Source organism: Meles meles, chromosome 11 (assembly GCF_922984935.1).
Source record: "Meles meles chromosome 11, mMelMel3.1 paternal haplotype, whole genome shotgun sequence".
Lineage (NCBI taxonomy): Eukaryota > Metazoa > Chordata > Mammalia > Carnivora > Mustelidae > Meles > Meles meles.
The window spans coordinates 83,156,812-83,170,475 of record NC_060076.1 but is presented as its reverse complement, the minus strand read 5'-3'; the positions used below and the strand labels follow the sequence as shown (position 1 = coordinate 83,170,475).

The following is a 13,664-nucleotide window of genomic DNA, read 5'->3' as shown; positions in this document are numbered from 1 at the left end:
ACACATTGTGAAGTACATAGTGCCTCCTGCCTCCTGCCATGATACTAATTTTTGTAAGACAGTAATTTTTGTAAGCAAATAAGGTTTTGTTTATAATTGTAAAAGTGCCTGGTGACTCGACTGATTGATTGAGCGCCTGGCTCTTGGTTTTGGCTCAGGTAACAATCTCAAGGTCTAAGATCAAGCCCTGTGTGGGGTTCCATGCTCAGCACAGAATCTGCTCATGATTCTCTCTCCCTCTGTCCTCCCTTTTCCTCAAATAAATAAATAAAAAGAAAAAAAGTTTGCCTGTTGTTGATGAATGTTAATAAATGTATCTAAGTAAAAATACATTTTATATAGTAAAGGGAAGTATTCAACACAAAGAGCCATGTCTGGCAAGCCCAGATACACCACTAACTAGCCAGTCTGAGGGAAACATCTTAAGGCCACTTAATCTCAGATTTCTTATCCACAAGGTGCGAAGAACCCACTAAATAGTCTCCAAGGTCCCATAAAGGTAGAAAAACTATGCTTCCACAATTCGGGTATTGTGGAACTCCAACTAACCACCCCTCTATATGCATGAATAAAATCAATTCTCAATTATGCAGGAGCTGAGGACCTAATTCCTTAGATGTGCAAACCATTCAGCACCTACTCTAGTCCCCTCTTGATCATTACACCCTTCATTACTCTCTTTATGATGGGAAGACACAAATATAAGGGTGATCTCTTTAAGATATCCATTTCTTATTGATTTCTGTGGGAAGTATCAAATGTAGTAGACCATATACAGGATTTCAACTCTTAGCCCATGTATCTGTTCAACCATTCTGTAACTTCATGACTTGGGGCAAATCACTTAAATTCTCTAGGTTGCAGCTTTGGCATCTCTGAAACTGGAATAAACAATTACTGCCATACTGAACTCACTCATGGGGCCACTTCAAGGTGAAAAAAAATATATCTGAAAAAATTTGTTAACTGTAGACCGCTGTTATTTTTGTTGTTATTGGGTCAACTGAAGCTAAGTGTTTATCACTATGTTTAACCATGCTTTCTCTAGCCCGAACTGGTCCATTTGTTTATTTTTGTGCTCATTTTTTTTTTTTTGAGGCCAAGTTGTTAAGTATTACCAAAATATTGAATGATGTGGTCTAGCCTTTGAAATCTGGAAAGATCACTATGAATCATGACATATTGGCATATTTACTAGAATTGTTAGCTTCATCTCATCCAAGTCGTTGATCAAAACTTTGATCGAAGTACCCTAAAAACCTAAAATCTTTTCCTGAATCTACATTATGTTGACAGCCCCTAGTTTGCAGCCTCCATTTTCTATCCCAGAGTATCATCTCAGACTTCCCATTGTTCATTGCATCCCCAAAGATCTCCTGTAGGCTGTACTTGGGTGTTCTGATGCACTCATCTAAGCCAGCAGACAGGACTTCACATGGAGCTGTTCTTTTACCCTCTGACAATATTTAGGTGTGATCATCACTAAATAAGGCCATTTTTCTATAATATTGGTACCTTGAGTTTTGTTGTTGTTGTTGTTTTCCTAACTGCAGTCTGAAATTTGAAGGATTTTGGGGAGGTGGTCACAGGAGGGAATAAAAAGCCAAGTTTACTCAACTAAGGGTCAAACTTCTACAGAGTTATATATAATCAAATCAAAATTAAAAACTCCTTATTTTGGGGGCACCTGGCTGGCTCAGGTGGAAGAGCATTGATCTTGACCTCAAGACTCTTGATCTCGAGGTCATGAGTTCAAGTCCCACATTGGTATAGAGATTACTTGAAACTATAAAATAAATCTTTTTTTTTAAAAAAAAAAAACAATTTTTAGGAGGAAGCAAGATGGTGGAGGAGTAGGAGACTGAAATAGCATTAGGTCCCAGGAGTTCAGCTAGATAGTTATCAAACCATCCAGAACACCTACAAACTCAACAGGAGATAGAAGAGAGGAGCAGCAATTCTAGGAACAGAAAATCTACCACTTTCTAGAAGGTAGGACATGCGGAGAAGTAAATGTGCAGTGACAGGAGGATAAACCGTGGGCAGATGGCTGGCTCCTGGAAAGCAGTGGAGCAGTGGAGCACAAAATCAGAACTTTTAGAAGTCCACTCCACCGAGGGATGTTGCTTCAGTGGCTAAGCATGAGGGGAGCCCTCATGGGGACAGTGTGGTCTCAGGACCCACGGGGTCACAGAAAGACCAGGGGTGTCTGAGTTTGGCAGAGCTCCCAGGTATTGCAAGGGGGAAGCCGGCTACAGAGACGGAGTCAAGGAGTGGGTTCTCAGCTCGGGTTACCTTAAACCGTGATCCGAGGCACAGCCCGGCCACTGCTCTTTGAGCAGGGACCCCACAAGTGGCAGATCCGAAGAGACCCCCCTCCTTCCTCCCCCAGGAGAAGTGGCATGCAAGCATGTGGCAGGAATCTGCTGGGTTTGGAGACTCCAAACAGGGCCGTGCGCCAGAGATAGAAATGCTCGGTCACAGGCTGGGTGAGCATAGAGCATGGCCAGAGACCAGGGAGATGGAAGGGAGTGACTGCTTTTCTCTGAGACTGCACTGAGGAGGGGGGCCTGACCACTTGGCTCCCCCAGGCCAGAGACTGGGAGGTTGCCCTCTTCATTCCCATCCTCCAAAGCTCTACAGAAAGCATTCAGGGAACAAAATCTCCCGAGACTAAACCCAAGCAGATTACTGTGCCTGGCCCCTGGCAAGGGTGGTGCAATTCCACCTCAGGCAAAGACATCTGAAAATCATTGCAATAGGCCCCGCCCCCAGAAGATCAGCAAGAACATCCAGCCAAGACCAAGTTCACCTATCAATGAGAACTGTGGAAATCCAGAGCTAGGGGAAAGCAACACACAGAATTCATGACTTTTTCTTATGATGATCTTTTAGTCCTGCTAAGTTAAATTTAAAAAAAAATTTTTTTTCTTATTCTATTTTTTTAACTTTTCTTCTTTCCTCTTTTAATGTTCTTTTTAACAATTATCAATACCTTTTAAAAAACATCTTTTAAAATTTTAATTGTTATAGTCATATTTTATCCCTTCATTGTATTTAACCTTAATTTTTGTATAAGTTCTTTTTCTTTAAAATGTTGGGATACAATTTCTTCTAACAGATCAAAATATACCCTAAATCTAGCTCCAGACTGATCAAATTCTCTTTTTTTTTCTTCTTTTTCCAACTAACTTACAGCAATTCCTTTTTTAGAATCTTTTTAAATTTTCATCTTTACAATCATATTCTACCCCTTCATTGTGTTAACTCTTATTTTTGCATACATATACATTTTTTTCTTTCTTTAAAATTTTGGGAGGTAGTTTCTTCTAAGAGACCAGAATACATATATTCACCAATCTAACATATATATATATATATATATATGTGTGTGTGTGTGTGTTTATTTTTCCCCTTTTATCTCCCCCCAGTTTCAGGTCTCTTCTAATTTGGTTAGTGTATATTTTCCTGGGGTCTTTGCAAACCTTTTAGTATTTCACTCTCTCATTCATGTATTCTTATCTGGATAAAATGACAAGGCAGAAAAACTCACCACCAAAAAAAAAAAAAAAAAAAAAAAAACCAAGAGGGAGTACCAATGGCTAGGGACCTAATCAATACGAACATTGGTAATGTTAGAACTATAGTTCAGAATGATGATTATCAAGGTGCTACTGGGCTCAAAAAAAGGCATGGAAGATATTAGAGAATCTCTTTCTGGAGAAATAAAATCCCTTTCTGGAGAAATAAAAGAATTAAAATCTAACCAAGTTGAAATTTTAAAAAGCTATTAATGAGGTGCAATCAAAAATGGAAGCTCTTACTGCTACGATAAATGAGGCAGAAGAGAGAATTACTGATATAGAAGAACAAATGATGGAGAATAAAGAAGCTGAGCAAAAGAGAGACAAACAACTACTGGACCATGAGCGGAGAATGTGAGAGATAAGTGATACCATAAGACGAAACAATATTAGAATACTTGGGAACCTAGAAGAAGAGAGAGAGGGGCAGAAGGTATATTGAAGCAAATTATAATAGAGAATTATCCTAATATGACAAAGGGGACAAGTATCAACATCCAGGAATCACAGAGAACCACCCTCAAAAATCAATAAAAATACATTCATACCCCATCATATAATAGTAAAACTTACATATCTTAGTGACAAAGAGAAAATCTTGAAAGCAGCTTGGGATAAGAAGTCTGTAACATACAATGGTACAAATAGTAGACTGACAGCAGACTTATCCACAGAGACTTGGCAGGGCAGAAAGGACTGAGGACTGGCATGATATATTCAGGGCACTAAACGAGAAAAATATGCAGCCAAGACGACTATATCCAGCTAGGCTATCATTGAAAATAGAAGAAGAGATAAAAATCTTCCAAGACAAACAAAAACTAAAAGAATTTGCAATCACCAAACCAGCCCTACAGGAAATATTGAAAGGGGTCCTCTAAGCAGAAACAGAGCCTAAAAGTAACATACCAGAGAGGAATAGAAACAATATACAGTAACCATCAGCTTATAGGCAATACAATGGCACTAAATTCATATCTTTCAATAGTTACCCTGAATGTAAATGCCCCAATCAAAAGACACAGGATATCAGAATGGATAAAAAAACGAAACCCATCAATATGCTATCTACAAGAAACTCATTTTAGATGCAAAGACACCTCCAGATTTAAAGTGAGGGGTGGAAAACTATTTACCATGTAAATGGAGATCAAAAGAAGGTTGGGGTGGCAATTCTTATATCATATAAATTAGATTTTATGCCAAAGACTATAATAAGAGATGAGGAAGGACACTTTATCATACTTAAAGGGTCTGTCAACAAGATCTAACATTTTAAATATCTATGTCCCTAACAAGGGAACAGCCAATTATATAAACCAATTAATAACAAAATCAAAGAAACACACTGACAATAATACAATAATAGTAGAGGTCTTTAACACCCCCCCTCACTGAATTGGACAGATCATCTAAGCAAAAGATTAGCAAGGAATAAAGGCCTTAAATGACACACTGGACCAGATGGACATCACAGATATATTCAGAACATTCCATTCCAAAGCAAGAGATACACATCTTCTCACACAGAACATTCTTCAGAATGTATCCTGGATCACAAATCAGGTGTCAACTGGTACCAAAAGATTGGGATCATTCCCTGCATATTTTCAGACCACAATGCTCTGAAGCTAGAACTCAATCACAAGAGGAAAGTTGGAAAGAACTAAAGAAACTAAAGAGCATCCTACTAAGGAATGGATGGGTCAACCAGGAAATTAAAGAAGGATTGAAAAAATTCAAGGGAACAAATGAAAATGAAAACACAACTGTTCAAAATCTTTGCAACACAGCAAAGGTGCTCTTGAGAGAAAAGTATATAGTGATACAAGCCTTTCTCAATAAACAAGAACGGTCTCAAGTACACAACCTAACCCTACACCTAAAAGAGCTGGAAAAAGAAAAGCAAAGAAAGCCTAAACTCAGCAGGAGAAGAGAAATCATAAAGATCAGAGCAGAAATCAATGAAATAGAAACCAAAAAAAAAAAAACAGTAGAACAAATCAACAAAACTAGGAGCTGGTTCTTTGAAAGAATTAATAAGATTGATAAACCCCTGGCCAGACTTATCAAAAAGAAAAGAGGAAGGACCCAAATCAATAAAATCATGCATGGAAGAGGAGAAATCACAACAAACACCAAAGAATACAAACAATTATAAGAACATATTATGTTCTTATGCCAGCAAATTTGACAATCTGGAAGAAATGGATGCATTCCTAGAGACATATAAACTATCAAAACTGAACCAGGAAGAAATAGAAAACCTGAACAGACCCATAACCAGTAAGGAGAATGAAGCAGTCATCAAAAATCTCCCAACAAACAAGAGACTAGGGCCAGATGGCTCCCCAGGGGAATTCTACCAAACATTTAAAGAAGAATACCTATTCTCCTGAAACTGTTCCAAAAAAAGAAATGGAAGGAAAACTTCCATACTCATTTTATGAGGGCAGCATTACCTTGATCCCAAAACCAGACTGGGCTTAAAAAGGAGAATTTAAAAAGGAGAATTACAGACCAATATCCTTGATGAACATGGATGCAAAAATTCTCACGAAAATACTAGCCAATAGGATCCAACAGTACATTTAAAGGCTTATTCACCACAACCAAGTGGGATTTATTCCTGGGCTGCAAGGTTGGTTCAACATCCACAAATCAATCAATGTGATACAATACATTAATAAAAGAAAGAACAAGAACCATATGATACTCTCAGGACGCCTAGGTGGCTCAAGTCATGATCCCAGGGTCCCGGGATCGAGTTCCACATCCAGCTCCTGGCTCAGCAGGGAGCCTGCTTCTCCCTCCCACTCTGCCTGCTGTTCTCCCTGCTTCGACTCTCCCTCTCTGTTAAATGAATAAATAAAATCTTTAAAAAACAAAAACATAAAACCATATGATACTCTCAATAGATGCTGAAAAAGCATTTGACAAAGTATAGCATCCTTTCTTGATCAAAATTCTTCATACTGTAGGGATAGAGGGTACATACCTCAATACCATCAAAGCCATCTATGAAAAAACCCACAGCAAATAACATTCTCAATGGGGAAATACTGAGAGCTTTCCCCCAAGGTCAGAAACATGGCAGAGATGTCCACTATCACCACTGCTATTCAACATAGTACTAGAAATCCTAGCCTCAGCAATCAGACAACAAAAAGATATAAAAAGCACCCAAATCAGCAAAGACGAAGTCAAACTCTCACTCTTTGCAGACGATATGGTACTTTATGTGGAAAACCGAAAGACTCCACTCCAAAACTTTTAGAACTCAGACAGGAATTCAGTAGTGTCAGGATATAAAATCAATGCACAGAAATCAGTTACATTTCTATACACCCACAGCAAGACAGAAGAAAGAGAAATTAAGGAGTCAATCCCATTTACAATTGCACCCAAAGCCATAGGATACATAAGAATAAACCTAACCAAAGAGGCAAAGAATCTGTACTCAGAAAATTATAAAGTACTCATGAAAGAAATTGAGGAAGACACGAAGAAATGGAGAAACATTCCATGCTCATGGATTACAAGAACAAATACTGTGAAAATGTCTATGCTACCTAAAGCAATCTACATGTTTAATGTAATCCCTATCAAAATACCATCAATTTTTTTCAAAGAAATGGAACAAATAATCCTAAAACTTTTATGGAACCAGAAAAGAACCCAAATAGCAAGAGGAATGTTGAAAAAGAAAGCCAAAGTTGGTGGCATCACAACTCCAGACTTCAAGCTCTATTACAAAGCAGTCATCACCAAGACAGTATGGTACTGGCACAAAAACAGACACATAGATCAATGGAACAGAACAGAGAGCCCAGAAACAGACCCTCAACTCTATGGTCAACTGATCTTTGACAAAGCAGGAAAGAATGTCCAATGGAAAAAAGACAGCCTCTTCAACAAATGGTGCTGGGAAAATTGGACAGCCACATGCAGAAAAATGAAACTGGACCATTTCCATTACACCACACACAAAAATAGACTCAAATGGATGAAAGACCTCAATATAAGACAGGAATCCATCAAAATCCTTGAGAAGAACACAGGCAGCAACCTCTTCGACCTCAGCTACAGCAACTTCTTCCTTGAAACATCACCAAAGGCAAGGGAAGGGCAAAAATGAACTATTGGGACTTCATCAAGATTGAAAGCTTTTGCACAGCAAAGGAAACTGTCAACAAAACTGAAAGACAACTGAAAGAATGGGAGAAGATGTTGTAAATGACATATCAGATAAAGGGCTAGTATCCACAATCTATAAAGAACTTATCAAGCTCAACACCCAAAGTACAAATAATCCAATCAAGATATGGGCAGAGGACATGAAGAGACATTTCTGCAAAGAAGACATCCAGATGGCCAGAACACACATGAAAAAGTGCTCCACATCACTCGGCATCAGGGAAATACAAATCAAAACTACAATGAGATACCACCTCACACCAGTCAGAATGGCTAAAATTAACAAGTCAGGAAATGACAGATGCTGGCGAGGATGCGGAGAAAGGGGAACCCTCCTACACTGTTGGTGGGAATGCAAGCTGGTGCAACCACTCTGGAAAACAGTATGGAGGTTCCTCAAAAAAGTAGAAAATAATGCTACCCTACGACCCAGCAACCCCACTACTGGGTATTTACCCTAAAGATACAAATGTAGTGATCCAAAGGGGCATGTGTACCCGAATGTTTATAGTAGCAATGTCCACAACAGCCAAACTATGGAAGGAATCTAGATGTCCATCAACAGATGAATGGATAGAGAAGATGTAGTGTGTATGTATGTATGTAGGTATCTATCTATCTACAGATAGATAGATACACACACACACACACACACACACACACACACACACACACACACACAATGGAATACTATGCAGCCATCAAAAGAAATGAAATCTTGCCATTTGCAAAGATGTGGATGGAACCAGAGGGTATCATGCTGAGTGAAATAAGTCAATCAGAGAAAGACAATTATCATATGATCTCCCTCATATGAGGAATTTGAGAGGCAGGGTGGGGGGTTGTTGGGGGTAGGGAAGGGAAAAATGAAACAAGATGGGATCGGGAGGGAGACAAACCATAAGAGACTCTTAATCTCAGAAAACAAACTGAGGGTTGCTGGGGGGGAGGGTGAAGGGAGTTATGGACATTGGGGAGGGTATGTGCTATGGTGAGTGCTGTGAATTGTGTAAACCTGATGATCTACAGACCTGTACCCCTGGGGCAAATAATACATTATATGTTAATAAAAATAATTTTTTAAAATAAATAATTTAAAAGTCCTTATTTTAAAAAGTTGCGGAAACAGATATTATGATTGATGCAAATTATCAGTTTTAAAGTCGTTTGAGTTTATCAACTCATCATACTCACAGAATCCCTGTGCACCATACACTCCATTAGAATTTGAAAAAGGTGCTTGGACTGTTTATGACTAAAGTTGAAAGTGTTCTGAATCATACAGATGATCTCCTCCTTCACCTGAGGACGCAGGGCCCTGGGAGAGAGAGAAAAAGTCACGACTTGGCACAATGCAGAGAAGGGAACGAGCCAGTAACTTCAGGGCAAGAGCACCTGGGGGTCCCCTCTGACTGAGAAGCTTTCTGTGGACACTTCTGCTCTGGGAGCAAGTGGGCAGGAAGTAGTGGGAAGGAAGGTACCAGCAGAGGCTGAATTTGAAAGCGAGCACAGACGGATCTGCCGTGATCCTGGAAAGAACACACTCTGGGGCAAGGTTCCTGAGCTGACAAGAGTTCTAATCCATGTCTACTTAAGTCAATTGGTGGGGTCAATATTTTAGTTCATAGGCATTATATTTACTTATGCAGGAGAAAGACCACACTTTTGAAATTGGAAAATACCACTCTAGATATAGGGATAGCTAGAAAAAAATTTTTTTTCATTTGAAAAGGCTAAAGAATTAAAACCTTAGGGCACCTGGGTGGCTCAGGCAGTTAAGCATCTACTTTCAGCTCAAGTCTTCATCCCAAGGTCCCAGGATCAAGTCCCCCATGGGGCTCCCTGCTCAGAGGGGAGTCTGCTTCTCCTTCACCCCTGCTCGTACTCTCTCACTCTCTCTCTCCCTTTCTCTCTCAAATAAATAAATAAATAAAATCTTTTTTTTTTTTAAAGAATTAAAACCTTTAATAAAAAGAACATATTTTAATGCCGGGATGCTGACTTCCCCAGTTCCTCTGTTCTTACTAAGGACAAATGAACCTAAAGGTGATCTGGGGCCCACACTGGTCTCTCTCACTGCAGGGCTTTTCCAACTTTATGGAGCACCTGCAGGAGCATCCCCTCCCTCGCTCCCCTGTGGAAGTGCTCCCTCACCCACCACTCCGACCCCCCGGCAAGGTTCAAGAGCCCCTGAGAGAAGCAGGCCACTCTTCAGCAAAAGAAACAGCAACTTGTATCAGTGGAGAGCATTTGGGCATTAATCCATACATATAAAAATCACTGAAAAATTAATTCCAGTCTAATCTCTGTCCCCCCGGGATATGTGGCCCACCCAAATACAGAGCTTCGGGAACTAAAATGGAGGAATAAATAGTTACTGTGGTTTGACAGCTGAGGAGCCAACAACTCACCCTTCATCTGCTAGGTGTTTGTGGGTGAAGGCCAGGAGATCGGCGGCCCTGCCCGTGCCGTCGCACACCACCACAGGATCTTTGTCCCTTACAGTCTCCCACACGGCGAGGATGACGTTGGGACCTCCTTCCACCACCAGCCCCACCACGGGCACACCTTGTCTTGAACCTATTTCAGAGGACCAATAATACCAAAGTGTTACAGAGAAACCTTACGCTGGCCAATCATCCATTTTGCTTTCCTGGACACAAGTCTTTCAGTCACCCCAGATACCTGCTACCTACGCTCACCCTCTTCCTTCCTTGACTCACTCAGGCTTCCCTGACCAAGACCAAGCCAGATGATTGCACTTTCCATAAAGTTGCAGAAATAATGGTAAGAGCATCTTTAAGCTTTTCCCCCATTAAAAAGGTAGCTAAAGGTTTTCACTAGTTTAAAAATATTTTTTTAAAGTAGTCTTCAAGAAATCTCTATTTTTCATTGTGGAAAACTTCAAACATGCTTTAAAAAAAGAAAAAAACAGAATGACATAATGGATCCCAATGCATCTATCACTCACCTCCAAAAATGATCAACCTTTTGCCAATTTAATCAACTTCTAAGTATGATTCTAAGAACAAGATGGGGTGGGTAACTCTTTTAAAAAAAAGATAATGGGCGAAAAAATATTACAGAATGAAATATATAGTATGATCCTTTTTATATTTTTAAAACCACATACATGAGTATATATTTATAAACGTTTGCATTATATATATTTCTGTGTATGCTTGCCCAATACATATATGTGTATAAATGTGTGTTTATTATATATACATATCCATATATACATGTACATATGCATTTATTATATATACATTTTTATATATCCAGATACCCATGTGTGTATATATGTATATAAATATACATATTTTTATACATATACATATCCACATTGTGTATATATATATAAAACCAGAAAACTCTGGAAGTGTACACATCAAACTACTAATACTGGAGAAGGGAGGGAAGGATTTGGAGAAACATTCAAAAGGGACCTTACTTATTCTATAGACTTATTTAACTTCTACACAGTGCATGCATCGATATATTTAAATCATTTTTTACTTTTCAAAAGCAGAAAAATCAGCAGGCAATATCACACTTACACCTGGGCATCAGAGGATGTAATCCTGGGCCCCAAGTTTAACAGGCCCTCCTCTAGCCACGCCCCTCCCCTCACAGTAAAGAGTCTACAGGACCAACGTTTGAGGGAAGCCTATGCCCTCTTCCCTATTTACCAGAGTGCCCTAGATCCCAAAATTCCCGCTTCTAGGGGCTGCCAGAGCCTCTGCTCCAGATACGTCCTCCCGCAGGACATACTTGCCCATGACTCTGGGGCATAAAGGAGAGGTGGGGAGAGCTTGGACACATAGGCTGGGGTGCACAGGTGAGCACGTGTGTGAAGAAGCCCTTAGCACAGAGGAATGGAGCCAAGGGCAGAAAGAGAAGCAGAGAGCAGGCTGTATGTAGGCTGGGGAGACAGTCCTGGCTCTGGCTCAGACTCCCAGATTTCCAAGATGCTGAACTCAAACCTGGCCTTCCAGCTCTATGGACAAATGTAAAAGGATAAAACACTATATGGTTTGTTAGCTTGATTTAAAGCTTTTAAATATTCTAACATATAGTATGTGGGCTTTCCTGTGTACCCTGTCCTGGACTCCACAAATGTCTGGCGGGGGTGGGAGCTGGGGGTGAGGGAGGTGCCTTAGCAGGTATCCAGACGTGGAATTCGGTCTGTTTAATTGCTCTGATATTCTACTTCTTTTCCTCTTCCATATACTTCTACCTCTTTATTTTCTCCCTGCCCCTAAAAAGTGAGTCTAAGATATACCAATTGATAGTCACGGGATTCCACTAATAATATCGTCTTATAAAAGCTATATGAGATGAAGAAAATGATACTTAACACATAAAAGTACTAGAAGAAAATTCAAATAAATATTCTATTAATCATAAATTATTGACATGGATAGAAAAAACTTTTGTAAGAGAATATCTTATACTCTATATAATGAAATACTACAGAGCCATTAAAAATGTTTTAAACTACGCTTGCTGATGTGGAAATGCATCCATGGGGAGGGGAAGACTACAAAAGGAAGCATGGATATTATACAAACCTACCGTTCATTTAAAAAAATATTGCTTTGTGGGCGTGTAGAAAATTTCTGAAAGCATATATATGAAAAAGTTGACAATGGTTAGGTTTTGTGAAATTATTGAAAGCCCTTCCTTCTACTATAGCTATCTTTGCTTTACCTGAATATGAGAGTATACAGCACTTTATCATCACAAAAGAATGAGGGTAAAGAAGGAATTAAATTTCTATTAGGTATGTCTTTCTAGAAGCGATAACTAATTCCCACAAAACTAAAAATATTTGTGATTGTTTTCTACAAGAAGGATCTTACCGATGCTACTAATTAAATTTGTTTAAAAAAGAAAAAAAATGTCATGTTCTTGCTGAAAGATCTTATTAGAGAGCTCCCTCTACCCTTGGATCCCAGGATTAGGCAGGAATATGATATCATGCCTCCAGATTAAAAGCTCCTAGGATGGACATCCCAGGAAAGCACTCTCCCCCACTGACGGGGGAGACTGGCTGGACTGTGAAGAGACACAGAAGCATCTGATTCTATGCTTTCTATCCTCAGGGGCTTAGGAACATGGACTTAGGAACAGGGGCTTAGGAAATGGCCACATTTCAAATAGCTAAACCCAGGAATTCCTACAGCAACTTTATGATGTCAGGGTTTGGGGTTTTTTTTTTTTTTTTGTAAGTACTCTTGGCCAGTGCCAAGGGTTTTCCAGGGACTCCAAGAAGTCCAGCTGAAAAGAAATGAAAGAAATCAACAAAATATTTAAATCTTTTCCATCCAAATAAATCCTCTTTAAGCAATACAAATATGGTAGAAAGCCTCCCTAGTGAGCATGATGGGCACAAAGACCAGCTTTGATATATAAGAATTTGGGGTCTGTTGGGGGCTCTTTTCTTTCTTTCCTTTCTTCTTCTTCTCTTCTCCTCCTCCTTCTTCTTCTCTCACCTTCCTTTCTTCCTTTCCTATGTGTGTGCATGTAGGTGTCTTAACTGTTTTTGCTCCTTCCTATCGGTTCTCCTTAGAATAATAATTGTTACCAATCCACTGGAATGGACTACGCATTCTTTTACACACACAGTGAAACTCTCCAAATAAGTCCCAAGTTTAAAATCTTTGCAAGTAGAAATGTTACTTGATGCTAGGTGGGAGCTTGAGGTTGTATGCACAAATGGAGAATCAGCAGGGAATAAGAAAGACAAGACTTTGCTCTCTGGGGGCACACATGACACTGTACGAAACCCCTAAGCAATTTCGGTGGTGGGCATGGGTCAACAGAGGCAACAGGACATTTCAGGTAATTGAGAGTTCAGACCCTGAGGGAGCCCTCCTG

At 39.6% G+C, this 13,664-nt stretch overlaps 1 protein-coding gene across 10 annotated transcripts in view; it reads right to left on the bottom strand.

Annotated features, from left to right (window-relative positions):
• Positions 1–13,664, bottom strand: part of TRPM6 (transient receptor potential cation channel subfamily M member 6) — a 165,920-nt gene that overhangs the window by 86,942 nt on the left and 65,314 nt on the right. For 9 of the 10 annotated variants that reach the window (XR_006820706.1, XR_006820707.1, XM_046022199.1 and 6 more), the window contains 2 exons: positions 10,193–10,361; positions 8,976–9,099 (listed from right to left, as the gene is read on the bottom strand). Coding sequence is in view for 8 of the 10 variants with exons in the window: in XM_046022199.1 (XP_045878155.1) it covers positions 8,976–9,099; positions 10,193–10,361 (293 nt within the window). In the remaining 2 variants the exon portion in view is untranslated. Of the gene's footprint in view, positions 1–8,975; positions 9,100–10,188; positions 10,362–13,664 lie in introns of those variants that run through there. The other variant, XM_046022209.1, reaches the window with a different exon arrangement.